Source organism: Coregonus lavaretus (genome assembly GCF_964263955.1).
Source record: "Coregonus lavaretus genome assembly, contig: HAP1_SCAFFOLD_3221, whole genome shotgun sequence".
NCBI classification, from domain to species: Eukaryota; Metazoa; Chordata; class Actinopteri; order Salmoniformes; family Salmonidae; genus Coregonus; species Coregonus lavaretus.
In genome coordinates this window covers 45,025-66,470 of record NW_028161648.1, presented here as the reverse complement: position 1 = coordinate 66,470, position 21,446 = coordinate 45,025, and the positions used below count along the sequence as shown (strand labels likewise).

Genomic DNA, 21,446 nt, shown 5'->3' with positions numbered 1-21,446 from the left:
GTAGCCTATACTATACTGTAGCCTGTACTATACTGTAGCCTATACTATACTGTAGCCTATACTGTACTATACTGTAGCCTATACTATACTGTAGCCTATACTATACTGTAGCCTGTACTATACTGTAGCCTATACTATACTGTACTATACTGTAGCCTATACTATACTGTAGCCTATACTATACTGTAGCCTATACTATACTGTAGCCTATACTATACTGTTGCCTATACTATACTGTACTATACTGTAGCCTATACTATACTGTAGCCTATACTATACTGTAGCCTGTACTATACTGTAGCCTATACTATACTGTAGCCTATACTATACTGTAGCCTATACTATACTGTACTATACTGTAGCCTATACTATACTGTAGCCTATACTATACTGTAGCCTGTACTATACTGTAGCCTGTACTATACTGTAGCCTGTACTATACTGTAGCCTATACTATACTGTAGCCTATACTATACTGTAGCCTATACTATACTGTAGCCTATACTATACTATACTGTAGCATATACTATACTGTAGCCTATACTATACTTTACTGTAGCCTATACTATACTGTAGCCTATACTGTACTATACTGTAGCCTATACTATACTGTACTATACTGTAGCCTGTACTATACTGTAGCCTGTACTATACTGTAGCCTATACTATACTGTAGCCTATACTATACTGTATCCTATACTATACTGTAGCCTATACTATACTGTAGCCTATACTGTACTATACTGTAGCCTATACTATACTGTACTGTAGCCTATACTGTACTGTAGCCTATACTGTACTGTAGCCTGTACTATACTGTAGCCTGTACTATACTGTAGCCTATACTATACTGTAGCCTATACTATACTGTAGCCTGTACTATACTGTAGCCTGTACTATACTGTAGCCTATACTGTACTGTAGCCTATACTATACTGTAGCCTATACTGTACTATACTGTAGCCTATACTATACTGTAGCCTATACTGTACTATACTGTAGCCTGTACTATACTGTAGCCTGTACTATACTGTAGCCTGTACTATACTGTAGCCTGTACTATACTGTAGCCTGTACTATACTGTAGCCTGTACTATACTGTATCCTATACTATACTGTAGCCTATACTATACTATACTGTAGCATATACTATACTGTAGCCGATACTATACTGTAGCCTATACTGTACTTTACTGTAGCCTATACTATACTGTAGCCTATACTGTACTATACTGTAGCCTATACTATACTGTATCCTATACTATACTGTAGCCTATACTATACTGTAGCCTATACTGTACTATACTGTAGCCTATACTATACTGTAGCCTATACTATACTGTAGCCTATACTATACTGTACTATACTGTACTGTAGTCTATACTATACTGTAGCCTATACTGTACTATACTGTAGCCTATACTATACTGTAGCCTATACTATACTGTAGCCTGTACTATACTGTAGCCTATACTATACTGTACTATACTGTAGCCTATACTATACTGTAGCCTATACTATACTGTAGCCTATACTATACTGTAGCCTATACTATACTGTTGCCTATACTATACTGTACTATACTGTAGCCTATACTATACTGTAGCCTATACTATACTGTAGCCTGTACTATACTGTAGCCTATACTATACTGTAGCCTATACTATACTGTACTATACTGTAGCCTATACTATACTGTAGCCTATACTATACTGTAGCCTGTACTATACTGTAGCCTGTACTATACTGTACTATACTGTAGCCTATACTATACTGTAGCCTGTACTATACTGTAGCCTATACTATACTGTAGCCTATACTATACTGTACTATACTGTAGCCTATACTATACTGTAGCCTATACTATACTGTAGCCTGTACTATACTGTAGCCTGTACTATACTGTACTATACTGTAGCCTATACTATACTGTAGCCTGTACTATACTGTAGCCTGTACTATACTGTACTATACTGTAGCCTATACTATACTGTAGCCTATACTATACTGTAGCCTATACTATACTATACTATAGCCTATACTATACTGTAGCCTATACTATACTGTAGCCTATACTATACTGTAGCCTATACTATACTGTAGCCTATACTGTACTATACTGTAGCCTATACTATACTATACTGTAGCATATACTGTACTATACTGTAGCCTATACTATACTGTAGCCTATACTATACTGTAGCCTATACTATACTGTAGCCTATACTATACTGTAGCCTATACTATACTGTAGCCTATACTATACTGTAGCCTATACTGTACTGTAGCCTATACTATACTGTAGCCTGTACTATACTGTAGCCTATACTGTACTATACTGTAGCCTATACTATACTGTAGCCTATACTATACTGTAGCCTATACTATACTGTAGCCTATACTATACTGTAGCCTATACTGTACTATACTGTAGCCTATACTATACTATACTGTAGCCTATACTGTACTGTAGCCTGTACTATACTGTAGCCTGTACTATACTGTAGCCTGTACTATACTGTAGCCTATACTATACTGTAGCCTATACTATACTGTAGCCTATACTATACTGTAGCCTGTACTATACTGTAGCCTATACTATACTGTAGCCTATACTATACTGTAGCCTATACTATACTGTAGCCTATACTATACTGTAGCATATACTATACTGTAGCCTGTACTATACTGTAGCCTATACTATACTGTAGCCTATACTATACTATACTGTAGCCTATACTATACTGTAGCCTATACTATACTGTAGCCTATACTGTACTGTAGCCTATACTATACTGTAGCATATACTATACTGTAGCCTATACTATACTATACTGTAGCCTATACTATACTGTAGCCTGTACTATACTGTAGCCTATACTATACTGTAGCCTATACTATACTGTAGCCTATACTATACTGTAGCATATACTATACTGTAGCCTGTACTATACTGTAGCCTATACTATACTGTAGCCTATACTATACTATACTGTAGCCTATACTAGACTGTAGCCTATACTATACTGTAGCCTATACTGTACTGTAGCCTATACTATACTGTAGCCTATACTATACTGTAGCCTATACTGTACTGTAGCCTATACTGTACTGTAGCCTGTACTATACTGTAGCCTGTACTATACTGTAGCCTATACTATACTGTAGCCTATACTATACTGTAGCCTATACTATACTATACTGTACTATACTGTAGCCTATACTATACTATACTGTACTATACTGTAGCCTATACTATACTATACTGTACTATACTGTAGCCTATACTATACTATACTGTACTATACTGTAGCCTATACTGTAGCCTGTACTATACTGTAGCCTATACTATACTGTACTATACTGTAGCCTATACTATACTATACTGTACTATACTGTAGCCTATACTATACTATACTGTACTATACTGTAGCCTATACTGTAGCCTGTACTATACTGTAGCCTATACTGTACTATACTGTAGCCTATACTATACTATACTGTAGCCTATACTATACTGTAGCCTATACTATACTGTACTATACTGTAGCCTATACTATACTATACTGTACTATACTGTAGCCTATACTATACTATACTGTACTATACTGTAGCCTATACTGTAGCCTGTACTATACTGTAGCCTGTACTATACTGTAGCCTGTACTATACTGTAGCCTATACTATACTATACTGTACTATACTGTAGCCTATACTATACTATACTGTACTATACTGTAGCCTATACTATACTATACTGTAGCCTATACTATACTGTAGCCTATACTATACTGTAGCCTATACTATACTGTAGCCTATACTGTACTATACTGTAGCCTATACTATACTATACTGTAGCCTATACTATACTGTAGCCTATATTATACTATACTATACTGTAGTAATTACCATGCTTCAATGAACCAAGGTCAGAATCATCTCTGATGCAGAAACCATTCTACATGGTAGTTACCAGGCTTCAGTGAACCAAGGTTAGAATCATCGTAAGAATTGATGAGCTAGTATGTTAGCAAGCTGTTCTTAATTACATTTATCATTTTTTTGCCCTGTTGGTTCTATTTAAAATGTTTTATTTTTGGGATGTTTAAAGCCCAATGTCTCTGTAATGTTTAAAAATAAGCCCAATGTCTCTGTTAAGTTTTAAAGTTATATAAATGCTGTGTAAAATCCCAATATCTGTGGAATGTTGTGTTGCAGACGTTGGGGAGGACCTACTGAGCATGTGCCAGAAGAACGTGATTTTAAACAGACACCTGATGGAGCCTGCAGGTGAGAGAACATTTGTTACGTTTGCCCAGGGCTGCGGGCAAACGTGTGGCCAGCTGGCATTTGCCCCAGCAATTTTCAATCAGGTCGGGCAGCGCCTCACCACTTTTCATATAGTTTAATAAAAAATATTCATGCAAAGGTTTAAGATGAGGGACAAAGTCATGTTTTTTTTTAGACTGATTTGCCTCATGAATTGTCAACTCGTGGTTGTATTTTTCTTGACAAACCAGATTCCCAGAAATCACAGTTCACAGTGGCACGCACTAAAGAATAGGGCTATTTATTTAGCCAACTTGACAACATTTACATTTTACATTTTAGTCATTTAGCTGACGCTCTTATCCAGAGCGGCTTACAGGAGCAATTAGGGTTAAGTGCCTTGCTCAAGGGCACATCGACAGATTTTTCACCTAGTCGGCTCGGGGATTAGAACCAGCGACCTTTAGGTTACTGGCACTACGCTCTTAACCACTAAGCTACCTGCCGAGTCTAGACACAAGCAAAAACTCTTAACAGAAATGTTGCAGCAGCCTACACCAAACCATTACCAGTCTGACATGCTGTATTGGATCAAAAGGAGATGGTTTTACCAGTCTGACATGCTGTATGGGATCAAAAGGAGATGGTTTTACCAGTCTGACATGCTGTATGGGATCAAAAGGAGATGGTTTTACCAGTCTGACATGCTGTATGGGATCAAAAGGAAATGGTTTTACCAGTCTGACATGCTGTATGGGATCAAAAGGAAATGGTTTTACCAGTCTGACATGCTGTATGGGATCAAAAGGAGATGGTTTTACCAGTCTGACATGCTGTATGGGATCAAAAGGAGATGGTTTTACCAGTCTGACATGCTGTATGGGATCAAAAGGAGATGGTTTTACCAGTCTGACATGCTGTATTGGATCAAAAGGAAATGGTTTTACCAGTCTGACATGCTGTATGGGATCAAAAGGAGATGGTTTTACCACTCTGACATGCTGTATGGGATCAAAAGGAAATGGTTTTACCAGTCTGACATGCTGTATGGGATCAAAAGGAGATGGTTTTACCAGTCTGACATGCTGTATTGGATCAAAAGGAGATGGTTTTACCAGTCTGACATGCTGTATGGGATCAAAAGGAGATGGTTTTACCACTCTGACATGCTGTATGGGATCAAAAGGAGATGGTTTTACCACTCTGACATGCTGTATGGGATCAAAAGGAAATGGTTTTACCAGTCTGACATGCTGTATGGGATCAAAAGGAGATGGTTTTACCAGTCTGACATGCTGTATGGGATCAAAAGGAGATGGTTTTACCAGTCTGACATGCTGTATGGGATCAAAAGGAGATGGTTTTACCAGTCTGACATGCTGTATGGGATCAAAAGGAGATGGTTTTACCAGTCTGACATGCTGTATGGGATCAAAAGGAGATGGTTTTACCAGTCTGACATGCTGTATGGGATCAAAAGGAGATGGTTTTACCAGTCTGACATGCTGTATGGGATCAAAAGGAGATGGTTTTACCAGTCTGACATGCTGTATGGGATCAAAAGGAGATGGTTTTACCAGTCTGACATGCTGTATGGGATCAAAAGGAAATGGTTTTACCAGTCTGACATGCTGTATGGGATCAAAAGGAAATGGTTTTACCAGTCTGACATGCTGTATGGGATCAAAAGGAGATGGTTTTACCAGTCTGACATGCTGTATGGGATCAAAAGGAGATGGTTTTACCAGTCTGACATGCTGTATGGGATCAAAAGGAGATGGTTTTACCAGTCTGACATGCTGTATGGGATCAAAAGGAGATGGTTTTACCAGTCTGACATGCTGTATGGGATCAAAAGGAGATGGTTTTACCAGTCTGACATGCTGTATGGGATCAAAAGGAGATGGTTTTACCAGTCTGACATGCTGTATGGGATCAAAAGGAGATGGTTTTACCAGTCTGACATGCTGTATGGGATCAAAAGGAGATGGTTTTACCAGTCTGACATGCTGTATTGGATCAAAAGGAAATGGTTTTACCAGTCTGACATGCTGTATGGGATCAAAAGGAGATGGTTTTACCACTCTGACATGCTGTATGGGATCAAAAGGAAATGGTTTTACCAGTCTGACATGCTGTATGGGATCAAAAGGAGATGGTTTTACCAGTCTGACATGCTGTATTGGATCAAAAGGAGATGGTTTTACCAGTCTGACATGCTGTATGGGATCAAAAGGAGATGGTTTTACCAGTCTGACATGCTGTATGGGATCAAAAGGAGATGGTTTTACCACTCTGACATGCTGTATGGGATCAAAAGGAAATGGTTTTACCAGTCTGACATGCTGTATGGGATCAAAAGGAGATGGTTTTACCAGTCTGACATGCTGTATGGGATCAAAAGGAGATGGTTTTACCAGTCTGACATGCTGTATGGGATCAAAAGGAGATGGTTTTACCAGTCTGACATGCTGTATGGGATCAAAAGGAGATGGTTTTACCAGTCTGACATGCTGTATGGGATCAAAAGGAGATGGTTTTACCAGTCTGACATGCTGTATGGGATCAAAAGGAGATGGTTTTAGCAGTCTGACATGCTGTATGGGATCAAAAGGAGATGGTTTTACCAGTCTGACATGCTGTATGGGATCAAAAGGAGATGGTTTTACCAGTCTGACATGCTGTATGGGATCAAAAGGAGATGGTTTTACCAGTCTGACATGCTGTATTGGATCAAAAGGAGATGGTTTTACCAGTCTGACATGCTGTATTGGATCAAAAGGAGATGGTTTTACCAGTCTGACATGCTGTATGGGATCAAAAGGAAATGGTTTTACCAGTCTGACATGCTGTATGGGATCAAAAGGAGATGGTTTTACCAGTCTGACATGCTGTATGGGATCAAAAGGAGATGGTTTTACCAGTCTGACATGCTGTATGGGATCAAAAGGAGATGGTTTTACCAGTCTGACATGCTGTATGGGATCAAAAGGAGATGGTTTTACCAGTCTGACATGCTGTATGGGATCAAAAGGAGATGGTTTTACCAGTCTGACATGCTGTATGGGATCAAAAGGAGATGGTTTTACCAGTCTGACATGCTGTATGGGATCAAAAGGAGATGGTTTTACCAGTCTGACATGCTGTATGGGATCAAAAGGAGATGGTTTTACCAGTCTGACATGCTGTATGGGATCAAAAGGAGATGGTTTTACCAGTCTGACATGCTGTATGGGATCAAAAGGAGATGGTTTTACCAGTCTGACATGCTGTATTGGATCAAAAGGAAATGGTTTTACCAGTCTGACATGCTGTATTGGATCAAAAGGAGATGGTTTTACCAGTCTGACATGCTGTATGGGATCAAAAGGAGGTGGTTTTACCAGTCTGACATGCTGTATGGGATCAAAAGGAGATGGTTTTACCAGTCTGACATGCTGTATTGGATCAAAAGGAGATGGTTTTACCAGTCTGACATGCTGTATGGGATCAAAAGGAGATGGTTTTACCAGTCTGACATGCTGTATGGGATCAAAAGGAGATGGTTTTACCAGTCTGACATGCTGTATGGGATCAAAAGGAGATGGTTTTACCAGTCTGACATGCTGTATTGGATCAAAAGGAGATGGTTTTACCAGTCTGACATGCTGTATGGGATCAAAAGGAGATGGTTTTACCAGTCTGACATGCTGTATGGGATCAAAAGGAGATGGTTTTACCAGTCTGACATGCTGTATGGGATCAAAAGGAGATGGTTTTACCAGTCTGACATGCTGTATGGGATCAAAAGGAGATGGTTTTACCAGTCTGACATGCTGTATGGGATCAAAAGGAGATGGTTTTACCAGTCTGACATGCTGTATGGGATCAAAAGGAGATGGTTTTACCAGTCTGACATGCTGTATGGGATCAAAAGGAGATGGTTTTACCAGTCTGACATGCTGTATGGGATCAAAAGGAGATGGTTTTACCAGTCTGACATGCTGTATGGGATCAAAAGGAGATGGTTTTACCAGTCTGACATGCTGTATGGGATCAAAAGGAGATGGTTTTACCAGTCTGACATGCTGTATGGGATCAAAAGGAGATGGTTTTACCAGTCTGACATGCTGTATGGGATCAAAAGGAGATGGTTTTACCAGTCTGACATGCTGTATTGGATCAAAAGGAGATGGTTTTACCAGTCTGACATGCTGTATTGGATCAAAAGGAGATGGTTTTACCAGTCTGACATGCTGTATGGGATCAAAAGGAGATGGTTTTACCAGTCTGACATGCTGTATGGGATCAAAAGGAGATGGTTTTACCAGTCTGACATGCTGTATGGGATCAAAAGGAGATGGTTTTACCAGTCTGACATGCTGTATGGGATCAAAAGGAGATGGTTTTACCAGTCTGACATGCTGTATGGGATCAAAAGGAGATGGTTTTACCAGTCTGACATGCTGTATGGGATCAAAAGGAGATGGTTTTACCAGTCTGACATGCTGTATGGGATCAAAAGGAGATGGTTTTACCAGTCTGACATGCTGTATGGGATCAAAAGGAGATGGTTTTACCAGTCTGACATGCTGTATGGGATCAAAAGGAGATGGTTTTACCAGTCTGACATGCTGTATGGGATCAAAAGGAGATGGTTTTACCAGTCTGACATGCTGTATGGGATCAAAAGGAGATGGTTTTACCAGTCTGACATGCTGTATGGGATCAAAAGGAGATGGTTTTACCAGTCTGACATGCTGTATTGGATCAAAAGGAAATGGTTTTACCAGTCTGACATGCTGTATTGGATCAAAAGGAGATGGTTTTACCAGTCTGACATGCTGTATGGGATCAAAAGGAGGTGGTTTTACCAGTCTGACATGCTGTATGGGATCAAAAGGAGATGGTTTTACCAGTCTGACATGCTGTATTGGATCAAAAGGAAATGGTTTTACCAGTCTGACATGCTGTATTGGATCAAAAGGAGATGGTTTTACCAGTCTGACATGCTGTATTGGATCAAAAGGAGATGGTTTTACCAGTCTGACATGCTGTATGGGATCAAAAGGAGATGGTTTTACCAGTCTGACATGCTGTATGGGATCAAAAGGAGATGGTTTTACCAGTCTGACATGCTGTATGGGATCAAAAGGAGATGGTTTTACCAGTCTGACATGCTGTATGGGATCAAAAGGAGATGGTTTTACCAGTCTGACATGCTGTATGGGATCAAAAGGAGATGGTTTTACCAGTCTGACATGCTGTATGGGATCAAAAGGAGATGGTTTTACCAGTCTGACATGCTGTATGGGATCAAAAGGAGATGGTTTTACCAGTCTGACATGCTGTATGGGATCAAAAGGAGATGGTTTTACCAGTCTGACATGCTGTATGGGATCAAAAGGAGATGGTTTTACCAGTCTGACATGCTGTATGGGATCAAAAGGAGATGGTTTTACCAGTCTGACATGCTGTATGGGATCAAAAGGAGATGGTTTTACCAGTCTGACATGCTGTATGGGATCAAAAGGAGATGGTTTTACCAGTCTGACATGCTGTATGGGATCAAAAGGAGATGGTTTTACCAGTCTGACATGCTGTATGGGATCAAAAGGAGATGGTTTTACCAGTCTGACATGCTGTATGGGATCAAAAGGAGATGGTTTTACCAGTCTGACATGCTGTATGGGATCAAAAGGAGATGGTTTTACCAGTCTGACATGCTGTATGGGATCAAAAGGAGATGGTTTTACCAGTCTGACATGCTGTATGGGATCAAAGGGAGATGGTTTTACCAGTCTGACATGCTGTATGGGATCAAAAGGAGATGGTTTTACCAGTCTGACATGCTGTATGGGATCAAAAGGAGATGGTTTTACCAGTCTGACATGCTGTATGGGATCAAAAGGAGATGGTTTTACCAGTCTGACATGCTGTATGGGATCAAAAGGAGATGGTTTTACCAGTCTGACATGCTGTATTGGATCAAAAGGAGATGGTTTTACCAGTCTGACATGCTGTATGGGATCAAAAGGAGATGGTTTTACCAGTCTGACATGCTGTATGGGATCAAAAGGAGATGGTTTTACCAGTCTGACATGCTGTATGGGATCAAAAGGAAATGGTTTTACCAGTCTGACATGCTGTATGGGATCAAAAGGAGATGGTTTTACCAGTCTGACATGCTGTATGGGATCAAAAGGAGATGGTTTTACCAGTCTGACATGCTGTATGGGATCAAAAGGAGATGGTTTTACCAGTCTGACATGCTGTATGGGATCAAAAGGAGATGGTTTTACCAGTCTGACATGCTGTATTGGATCAAAAGGAAATGGTTTTACCAGTCTGACATGCTGTATGGGATCAAAAGGAGATGGTTTTACCAGTCTGACATGCTGTATGGGATCAAAAGGAGATGGTTTTACCAGTCTGACATGCTGTATGGGATCAAAAGGAAATGGTTTTACCAGTCTGACATGCTGTATTGGATCAAAAGGAGATGGTTTTACCAGTCTGACATGCTGTATGGGATCAAAAGGAGATGGTTTTACCAGTCTGACATGCTGTATGGGATCAAAAGGAGATGGTTTTACCAGTCTGACATGCTGTATGGGATCAAAAGGAGATGGTTTTACCAGTCTGACATGCTGTATGGGATCAAAAGGAGATGGTTTTACCAGTCTGACATGCTGTATGGGATCAAAAGGAGATGGTTTTACCAGTCTGATCAACTGGCCTACCGAATACAGCCTGCTGTGGCCCTGTCCTTTCTGACAGGGTAAACCAACCGCTAACCTTATCTATTTATAGCCCTTTTATTTGTGTTTCAGAGAAAATCATTTAAGGTCATCAAATGTGGTTTATATTCAAACTTCAGCTAGCTAGGCTACCTAGACATGGTTAATCCAACCTAGACATGGTTAATCCAACCTAGACATGGTTAATCCTACCTAGACATGGTTAATCCTACCTAGACATGGTTAATCCTACCTAGACATGGTTAATCCTACCTAGACATGGTTAATCCAACATTATGAACTGGAAAATCTATCAACACAATAGTGATGACAGACTGTGTGATTCACCTTTTTAATTACAGATGCGAAGGCGTACATAATGCAACCCTGCATACAGCCAGCTCAGCCCTGTTAGTTCTATTGTGCAATCACAGTTGTTGTCTCTGTGTCTGTACAACCCTGTTAGTCTTTACATGGAATTCATATGAACAAGTGCAAGATTGCTGCAGTTCGACAGAGTTTTCATCCTCCCTAGGACCAGGAGTTTTTCCAGCAGTTTTATAAAACCCATATGACCTGATTTTAGAAAAATGCTGGTCCCATCATAGCCCATATAAAACCGTTTTACAATTTATTAATCCCGGTCATACCCTACAGGGAACAGAGTTTTACCTGGTTAGGTGATAGTATTGAGTATTATAGTGTTGTCTCTTTAACAGGTGGGGAGGTGATAGTATTGAGTATTATAGTGTTGTCTCTTTAACAGGTGGGGAGGTGATAGTATTGAGTATTATAGTGTTGTATCTTTAACAGGTGGGGAGGTGATAGTATTGAGTATTATAGTGTTGTATCTTTAACAGGTGGGGAGGTGATAGTATTGAGTATTATAGTGTTGTATCTTTAACAGGTGGGGAGGTGATAGTATTGAGTATTATAGTGTTGTATCTTTAACAGGTGGGGAGGTGATAGTATTGAGTATTATAGTGTTGTATCTTTAACAGGTGGGGAGGTGATAGTATTGAGTATTATAGTGTTGTATCTTTAACAGGTGGGGAGGTGATAGTATTGAGTATTATAGTGTTGTATCTTTAACAGGTGGGGAGGTGATAGTATTGAGTATTATAGTGTTGTATCTTTAACAGGTGGGGAGGTGATAGTATTGAGTATTATAGTGTTGTATCTTTAACAGGTGGGGAGGTGATAGTATTGAGTATTATAGTGTTGTATCTTTAACAGGTGGGGAGGTGATAGTATTGAGTATTATAGTGTTGTCTCTTTAACAGGTGGGGAGGTGATAGTATTGAGTATTATAGTGTTGTCTCTTTAACAGGTGGGGAGGTGATAGTATTGAGTATTATAGTGTTGTCTCTTTAACAGGTGGGGAGGTGATAGTATTGAGTATTATAGTGTTGTCTCTTTAACAGGTGGGGAGGTGATAGTATTGAGTATTATAGTGTTGTCTCTATAACAGGTGGGGAGGTGATAGTATTGAGTATTATAGTGTTGTGTTGTCTCTATAACAGGTGGGGAGGTGATAGTATTGAGTATTATAGTGTTGTCTCTATAACAGGTGGGGAGGTGATAGTATTGAGTATTATAGTGTTGTCTCTATAACAGGTGGGGAGGTGATAGTATTGAGTATTATAGTGTTGTCTCTATAACAGGTGGGGAGGTGATAGTATTGAGTATTATAGTGTTGTCTCTTTAACAGGTGGGGAGGTGATAGTATTGAGTATTATAGTGTTGTGTTGTCTCTTTAACAGGTGGGGAGGTGATAGTATTGAGTATTATAGTGTTGTCTCTAACAGGTGGGGAGGTGCGAGTACGTCTACTGGACTGGCTCAGACACGATCTCTGCACAGGTGGGTAGGCTACACACACACACACACACACACACACACACACACACACACACACACAAAGAGACACACACACACACACACACAGACACACACACACACAGACACACACACACACACACACACAAAGAGACACACAGACAAACAAACAAACACACATAGAGAAACACACACACCATGTTAAACCATGGTCTCTCTGCTGATCTCTCCTCCTTTTCTCAATTCATCCCTTGTTTCAGACACTGATGCAGAGTTTGGATGGACGGAGGATGAAGTGGCAGATCTCCATGACAACACAACGGTTATCATTGCGGCTGATGGTAAGACAGGTGGGATCAGGTGTTGATAAGGTGGGTTCAGGTGTTTATCAGGTGGGATCAGGTGTTTATCAGGTGGGTTCAGGTGTTTATCAGGTGGGATCAGGTGTTTATCAGGTGGGATCAGGTGTTTATCAGGTGGGATCAGGTGTTTATCAGGTGGGATCAGGTGTTTATCAGGTGGGATCAGGTGTTTATCAGGTGGGTTCAGGTGTTATCAGGTGGGATCAGGTGTGACCCTACTGATCTACCTATATGCTGTAGGTATCTAATGTAACCTTACTATTGAGTTGGGATTTCCCCCTGCAAATTCACTAGCACTCAGAGCAGAGCTAGAGATGCTGAACACAGGTATGGTGCTGAATGATCTCTATGGAATATTAATGGAATAAATGGTGCTTTATTTGTGATTTATTCCAGTGTGCTATGATGACGATCTGACAGACGCGCTGTTCCGAACTCTGTACAGAATCTGTAACAACCTCCATCTCCCCTGTACTACATACCTGTCTATAGAGAAGAGGTAACATACCTGTACCACAGTGCATTCAGAAAGTATTCAGACCCCTTGACCTTTTCCACATTTTGTTACATTACAGCCTTATTCTAAAATTGATTAAATAGTTTTTTTCCCTCATCAATCTACACACAATATCCCATAATGACAAAGCAAAAACAGGTTATTCGAAATGTTTGGAAATGTAAAAAAAATTATAAACGGAAATATCACATTTACATAAGTATTCAGACCCTTTACTCAGTACTTTGTTGAAGCACCTTTGGCAGCGATTACTGCCTCTAGTCTTCTTGGGTATGACGCTACAAGCTTGGCACACCTGTATTTGGGGAGTTTCTCCCATTCTTCTCTGTAGATCCTCTCAAGCTCTGTCAGGTAGAATGGGGAGTGTCACTGCACAGCTATTTTCAGGTCTCTCCAGAGATGTTAGATCGGGTTCATGTCCGGGCTCTGGCTGGGCCACTCAAGGACATTCAGAGACTTGTCCCGAAGCCACTCTTGCGTTGTCTTGGCTGTGTGCTTAGGGTCGTTGTCCTGTTGGAAGGTGAACCTTAACCCCAGTCTGAGTTCCTGAGTTCTCTGTACTTTGCTTCATTCATCTTTACCTCCATCCTGACTAGCCTCCCAGTCCCTGCCGCTGAAAAACATCCCCACAGCATGATGCTGCCACCACCATGCTTCACCGTAGGGATGGTGCCAGTTTTCCTCCAGACGTGATGCTTGGCATTCAGGCCAAATCTTGGTTTCATCAGATCAGAGAATCTTGTTTCTCATGGTCTGAGAGTCCTTTAGGTGCCTTTTGGCAAACTCCAAGCGGGCTGTCATTTGCCTTTTACTGAAGAGTGGCATCCGTCTGGCCACTCTACCATAAAGGCCTGATTGGTGGAGTGCTGCAGAGATGGTTGTCCTTCTGTAAGTTTATTCCATCTCCACAGAGGAACTCTGGAGCTCTGTCAGAGTGACCATCAGGTTCTTGGTCACCTCCCTGACCAAGGCCCTTCTCCCCCGGTTGCTTAGTTTGGCCGGGCGGCCAGCTCTAGGAAGAGTCTTGGTGGTTCCAAACTTCTTCCAGTTAAGAATGATGGAGGCCACTGTGTTCTTGGAGACCTTCAATGCTGCAGACATTTTTTGGTACGCTTCCCCAGATCTGTGCTCTACGGACAATGGTTGAGAGAATGCCAAGAGTGTGCAAAGCTGTCATCAAGGCAAAGGGTGGCTACTTTGAAGAATCTCAAATATAAAATACATTTTGATTTGTTAAACACTTAAATTGGTTACTACATGATTCCATATGTATTATTTCATAGTTTGTATGTCTTCACTATTATTCTACAATGTAGAAAATAGTAAAAATAAAGAAAAAGCCTTGAATGATTAGGTATGTCCAAACTTTTGACTGATACTGTGTGTATATACAGTGAGGGAAAAAAGTATTTGATCCCCTGCTGATTTTGCACGTTTGCCCACTGACAAAGACATGATCAGTCTATAATTTTAATGCTAGGTTTATTTGAACAGAGACAGACAGAATAACAACAAAAACATCCAGAAAAACTCATGTCAAAAATGTTATAAATTGATTTGCATTTTAATGAGGGAAATAAGTATTTGACCCCTCTGCAAAACATGACTTAGTACTTGGTGGCAAAACCCTTGTTGGCAATCACAGAGGTCAGACGTTTCTTGTAGTTGGCCACCAGGTTTGCACACATCTCAGCAGGGATTTTGTCCCACTCCTCTTTGCAGATCTTCTCCAAGTCATTAAAGGTTTCGAGGATGACGTTTGGCAACTCGAACCTTCAGCTCCCTCCACAGATTTTCTATGGGATTAAGGTCTGGAGACTGGCTAGGCCACTCCAGGACCTTAATGTGCTTCTTCTTGAGCCACTCCTTTGTTGCCTTGGCCGTGTGTTTTGGGTCATTGTCATGCTGGAATACCCATCCACGACCCATTTTCAATGCCCTGGCTGAGGGAAGGAGGTTCTCACCCAAGATTTGACGGTACATGGCCCCGTCCATCGTCCCTTTGATGCGGTGAAGTTGTCCTGTCCCCTTAGCAGAAAAACACCCCCAAAGCATAATGTTTCCACCTCCATGTTTGACGGTGGGGATGGTGTTCTTGGGATCATAGGCAGCATTCCTCCTCCTCCAAACACGGCGAGTTGAGTTGATGCCAAAGAGCTCGATTTTGGTCTCATCTGACCACAACACTTTCACCCAGTTCTCCTCTGAATCATTCAGATGTTCATTGGCAAACTTCAGATGGGCCTGTATATGTGCTTTCTTGAGCAGGGGGACCTTGCGGGCGCTGCAGGATTTCAGTCCTTCACGGCGTAGTGTGTTACCAATAGTTTTCTTGGTGACTATGGTCCCAGCTGCCTTGAGATCATTGACAAGATCCTCCCGTGTAGTTCTGGGCTGATTCCTCACCGTTCTCATGATCACTGCAACTCCACGAGGTGAGATCTTGCATGGAGCCCCAGGCCGAGGGAGATTGACAGTTCTTTTGTGTTTCTTCCATTTGCGAATAATCGCACCAACTATTGTCACCTTCTCACCAAGCTGCTTGGCGATGGTCTTGTAGCCCATTCCAGCCTTGTGTAGGTCTACAATCTTGTCCCTGACATCGTTGGAGAGCTCTTTGGTCTTGGCCATGGTGGAGAGTTTGGAATCTGATTGATTGATTGCTTCTGTGGACAGGTGTCTTTTATACAGGTAACAAACTGAGATTAGGAGCACTCCCTTTAAGAGTGTGCTCCTAATCTCAGCTCGTTACCTGTATAAAAGACACCTGGGAGCCAGAAATCTTTCTGATTGAGAGGGGGTCAAATACTTATTTCCCTCATTAAAATGCAAATCAATTTATAACATTTTTGACATGCGTTTTTCTGGATTTTGTTGTTGTTATTCTGTCTCTCACTGTTCAAATAAACCTACCATTAAAATTATAGACTGATCATTTCTTTGTCAGTTGGCAAACGTACAAAATCAGCACGGGATCAAATACTTTTTTCCCTCACTGTGTGTGTGTATATATATATATATATATATATATATATATATATATATACACTGTATATTCTAGATTTATGCTAAATGTAAAAAATAAATCCAGCTCATGTGCCACATCTTGTCATTTAGTCTTTGTGTAATGATGTGTGTGTGTGTGTGTGTGTGCGCGCGTGCTTGCCTACTTGTGTGTGTGTGTGTGTGTCTGTGTGTGTGTGTGTGTGTGTGTTCCCCAGGCTGAACTTCACTCTGAGACACCTGGACGTATCCTGCGAGGCCTACAACCATTTCCGCAACTGTCTGTGTGAGATGCAGGAGCTAAGGGACGGCCGGACATGCTTCACAGTGGAGCAGGTCACCCCCTCCTTCCCACAGTGCCTGCTGTATGAGCGCATAGAGCAGCTGGTGAGAAACACACTTTACTGAACCTAGTAACCCCTACCCAACAGAATGTTTCTAGTACTATATCCTAAACCCCTACCCAACACAATGTTTCTAGTACTATATCCTAAACCCCTAACCAACAGAATGTTTCTAGTACTATATCCTAAACCCCTAACCAACAGAATGTTTCTAGTACTATATCCTAAACCCCCACCCAACACAATGTTTCTAGTACTATATCCTAAACCCCTACCCAACAGAATGTTTCTAGTACTATATCCTAAACCCCTACCCAACAGAATGTTTCTAGTACTATATCCTAAACCCCTACCCAACAGAATGTTTCTAGTACTATATCCTAAACCCCTACCCAACACAATGTTTCTAGTACTATATCCTAAACCCCTACCCAACACAATGTTTCTAGTACTATATCCTAAACCCACCCAACATAATGTTTCTAGTACTATATCCTAAACCCACCCAACAGAATATTTCTAGTTCTATATCCTAAACCCCTACCCAACAGAATGTTTCTAGTACTATATCCTAAACCCTAACCAACACAATGTTTCTAGTACTATATCCTAAACCCTAACCAACACAATGTTTCTAGTTCTATATCCTAAACCCCTACCCAACAGAATGTTTCTAGTACTATATCCTAAACCCCTACCCAACACAATGTTTCTAGTACTATATCCTAAACCCCTACCCAACAGAATGTTTCTAGTACTATATCCTAAACCCCTACCCAACACAATGTTTCTAGTACTATATCCTAATCCCCTACCCAACACAATGTTTCTAGTACTATATCCTAAACCCCTACCCAACAGAATGTTTCTAGTACTATATCCTAAACCCCTACCCAACAGAATGTTTCTAGTACTATATCCTAAACCCCTACCCAACAGAATGTTTCTAGTACTATATCCTAAACCCCTACCCAACAGAATGTTTCTAGTACTATATCCTAAACCCCTACCCAACAGAATGTTTCTAGTACTATATCCTAAACCCCTACCCAACATAATGTTTCTAGTACTATATCCTAAACCCCTACCCAACAGAATGTTTCTAGTACTATATCCTTATATTTCTAGTACACTGTGGGATTGTGGGCTCCATTTAACAAACCTAACACAATTGTAAATCTACTAAGCTAACACAAAGGTAAATCTACCTAACACAATGGTAAATCTACAAACCTAACACAATGGTAAATCGAACAAAATGGTAACTCTACAAAGCTAACGTAAGGGTAAATCGAACAAAATGGTAACTCTACAAAGCTAACGTAAGGGTAAATCGAACAAAATGGTAACTCTACAAAGCTAACGGAAGGGTAAATCGAACAAAATGGTAACTCTACTAAGCTAACACAATGGTAAATCTACTAAGCTAACACAAAGGTAAATCTACCTAACACAAAGGTAAATCTACCTAACACAATGGTAAATCTACAAAGCTAACACAATGGTACATCTACAAACCTAACACAATGGTACATCTACAAACCTAACACAATGGTAAATCTTAGCGCTGGCGGAAGCACTATAGGTCCAGGGCGGGTGTCTGAAATAGTTTAGCTATTTTCACAGCGGGAATTATGAGCGCAGGAGCTGGCGGTGGCGCGAAAGGGCTGGGTTTTGATGAATAAGTTGTAGGTGTGTCAAGGCATGACCCCTCACTGGCCAATCAGAACGTGCTCCATGGCTAAATATATGGTTGCTTCAAGTTGGGTATTTACGGTCTTTTATGTATTGTGTTGTCATCAACTCCAATTCCGATGTTAGACATTCTCTTTTTCCAGGAGTTGTGGAAAGTGACAGCGGTGCCTGTCTAACCCCCTCGGAGGAGCTGACCTGCTCCTACACCTGCACCTTGACCTGCTCCTACACCTGAGACATGGAGTTTTCTGATCTTAGACCTAGTGTTTTCTGAACCTCTTGTGGTCAGTGTTGATAAAGTATTGATACAATATAGAGATTATTTATATACAGTACCAGTCAAAGTTTGGACACACCTACTCATTCAAGGGTTTTTCTTTATTTTTTACTATTTTCTACATTGTAGAATAATAGTGAAGACATCAAAACTATGAAATAACACATATGGAATCATGTAATAACCAAAAAAGTGTAAAACAAATCAAAATATATTTTAGATTTTAGATTCTTCAAAGTAGCCACCCTTTGCCTTGATGACAGCTTTGCACACGCTTGGCATTCTCTCAACCAGCTTTACCTGGAATGCTTTTCCAACAGTCTTGAAGGAGTTCCCACATATGCTGAGCACTTGTTGGCTGCTTTTCCTTCACTCTGCGGGCCAACTCATCCCAAACCTTCTCAATTGGATTGAGGTCGGGTAAGTGTGGAGGCCAGGTCATCTGATGCAGCTCTCCATCACTCTCCTTCTTGGTCAAATAGCCCTTACACAGCCTGGAGGTGTGTTGGGTCATTGTCCTGTTGAAAAACAAATTATAGTCACACTAAGCGCAAACCAGATGGGATGGTGTATCGCTGCAGAATGCTGTGGTAGCCATGCTGGTTAAATGTGCCTTGAATTATAAATAAATCCCTGACAGTGTCACCAGCAAAGCACCATCACACCTCCTCCTCCATGCTTCACGGTGGGAACTACACATGCGGAGATCATCCGTTCACCCACACCGCGTCTCACAAAGACACAGCGGTTCGAACCAAAAATCTCAAATTTGGACTCCAGACCAAAGGACAAATTTCCACCGGTCTAATGTCCATTGCTCGTGTTTCTTGGCCCAAGCAGGTCTCTTCTTCTTATTGGTGTCCTTTAGTAGTGATTTCTTTCCAGGAATTCGACCATGAAGGCCTGATTCACACAGTCCCCTCTGAACAGTTGATGTTGAGATGTGTCTGTTAATTGAACTCTGTGAAGCATTTATTTGGGCTGCAATTTTTGAGGCTGGTAACTCTAATGAACTTATCCTCTGCAGCAGAGGTAACTCTGGGTCTTCCTTTCCTGTGGCGGTCCTCATGACAGCCAGTTTCATCATAGTGCTTGATGGTTTTTGCAACTGCACTTGAAGAAAGTTCTTGATATTTTCCGTATTGACTGACCTTCATGTCTTAAAGTAATGATGGACTGTCGTTTCTCTTTGCTTATTTGAGCTGTTCTTGCCATAATATAGACTTGGTCTTTTACCAAATAGGGCTACCTTCTGTATACCACCCCTACCTTGTCACAACACAACTGATTGGCTCAAACGCATTAAGAAGGAAAGAAATTCCACAAATTAACTTTTAAGAAGGCACACCTGTTAACTGAAATCCATTCCAGGTGACTACCTCATGAAGCTGGTTAAGAGAATGCCAAGAGTGTGCAAAGCTGTCATCAAGGCAAAGGGTGGCTACTTTGAAAAATCTAAAATATATTTTGATTTGTTGAACACTCTTTTGGTTATTACATGATTCCATTTGTGTTATTTCATAGTTTTGATGTCTTCACTATTATTCTACAATGTAGAAAATAGTAAAAATAAAGAAAAACCCTTGAATGAGTAGATGTGTCAACTTTTGACTGGTAGTGTATATAGATTATTTAGCAGTAATTTCATTGCAATCAGGGCAGCTGGACAGCGGTGAACAAAGGTACTAGGAATGATCTCTGTAAATGAACACACTTGCTAAATAAGATATTGTGATATAGATGCTGTAATCTCAGGCCAGGGGTTGTGATATAGAGACTGTAATCTCAGGCCAGGGATTGTGATATAGAGACTGTAATCTCAGGCCAGGGATTGTGATATAGAGACTGTAATCTCAGGCCAGGGATTGTGATATAGAGACTGTAATCTCAGGCCAGGGATTGTGATATAGAGACTGTAATCTCAGGCCAGGGGTTGTGATATAGAGACTGTAATCTCAGGCCAGGGATTGTGATATAGAGACTGTAATCTCAGGCCAGGGATTGTGATATAGAGACTGTAATCTCAGGCCAGGGATTGTGATATATTCTTATTTACTTATTGTTAGATTGAAGTGAACAGTTGGAATGGGACAGCCCCATAGCCTCTGAATGTTTTGTTCCTATGTAAATTATGAGTGATCAGGTAAACACTGACCTAGGATGCATCCCAAATGACACCCTATCCTCAATATAGACCTATGGACGCTGGTCAAAAGTAGTGCACGGTATAGGGAATAGGGTGCAATTTGGGACCCTACCTACCTTAATGTCTGTTTATAATCTATAAGACATTATTAAATAGCTTGTTAACAATTAGTAAATAAACTGTTTATCAATCAGTATTTATAAGTTCATATATTTATTAAAACAAACTACTTAATAATGTTCATAAGAGGTTTATAACTGGACATATAGTGTTAAT

The 21,446-nt window shown here is 40.6% G+C and overlaps 1 protein-coding gene across 1 annotated transcript; it reads left to right on the top strand.

Moving 5' to 3' along the window:
- Positions 1–4,218: 4,218 nt before the first annotated feature.
- LOC311120290 (methyltransferase-like protein 22) lies at positions 4,219–19,147 on the top strand (the record flags this gene model as incomplete). Its single annotated transcript, XM_084194919.1, has 6 exons — positions 4,219–4,290; positions 12,797–12,850; positions 13,087–13,167; positions 13,585–13,687; positions 16,927–17,095; positions 18,891–19,147. Coding segments are annotated over 6 exons (512 nt in total), but the record flags the coding sequence as incomplete, so codon positions are not given.
- Positions 19,148–21,446: the final 2,299 nt, after the last annotated feature.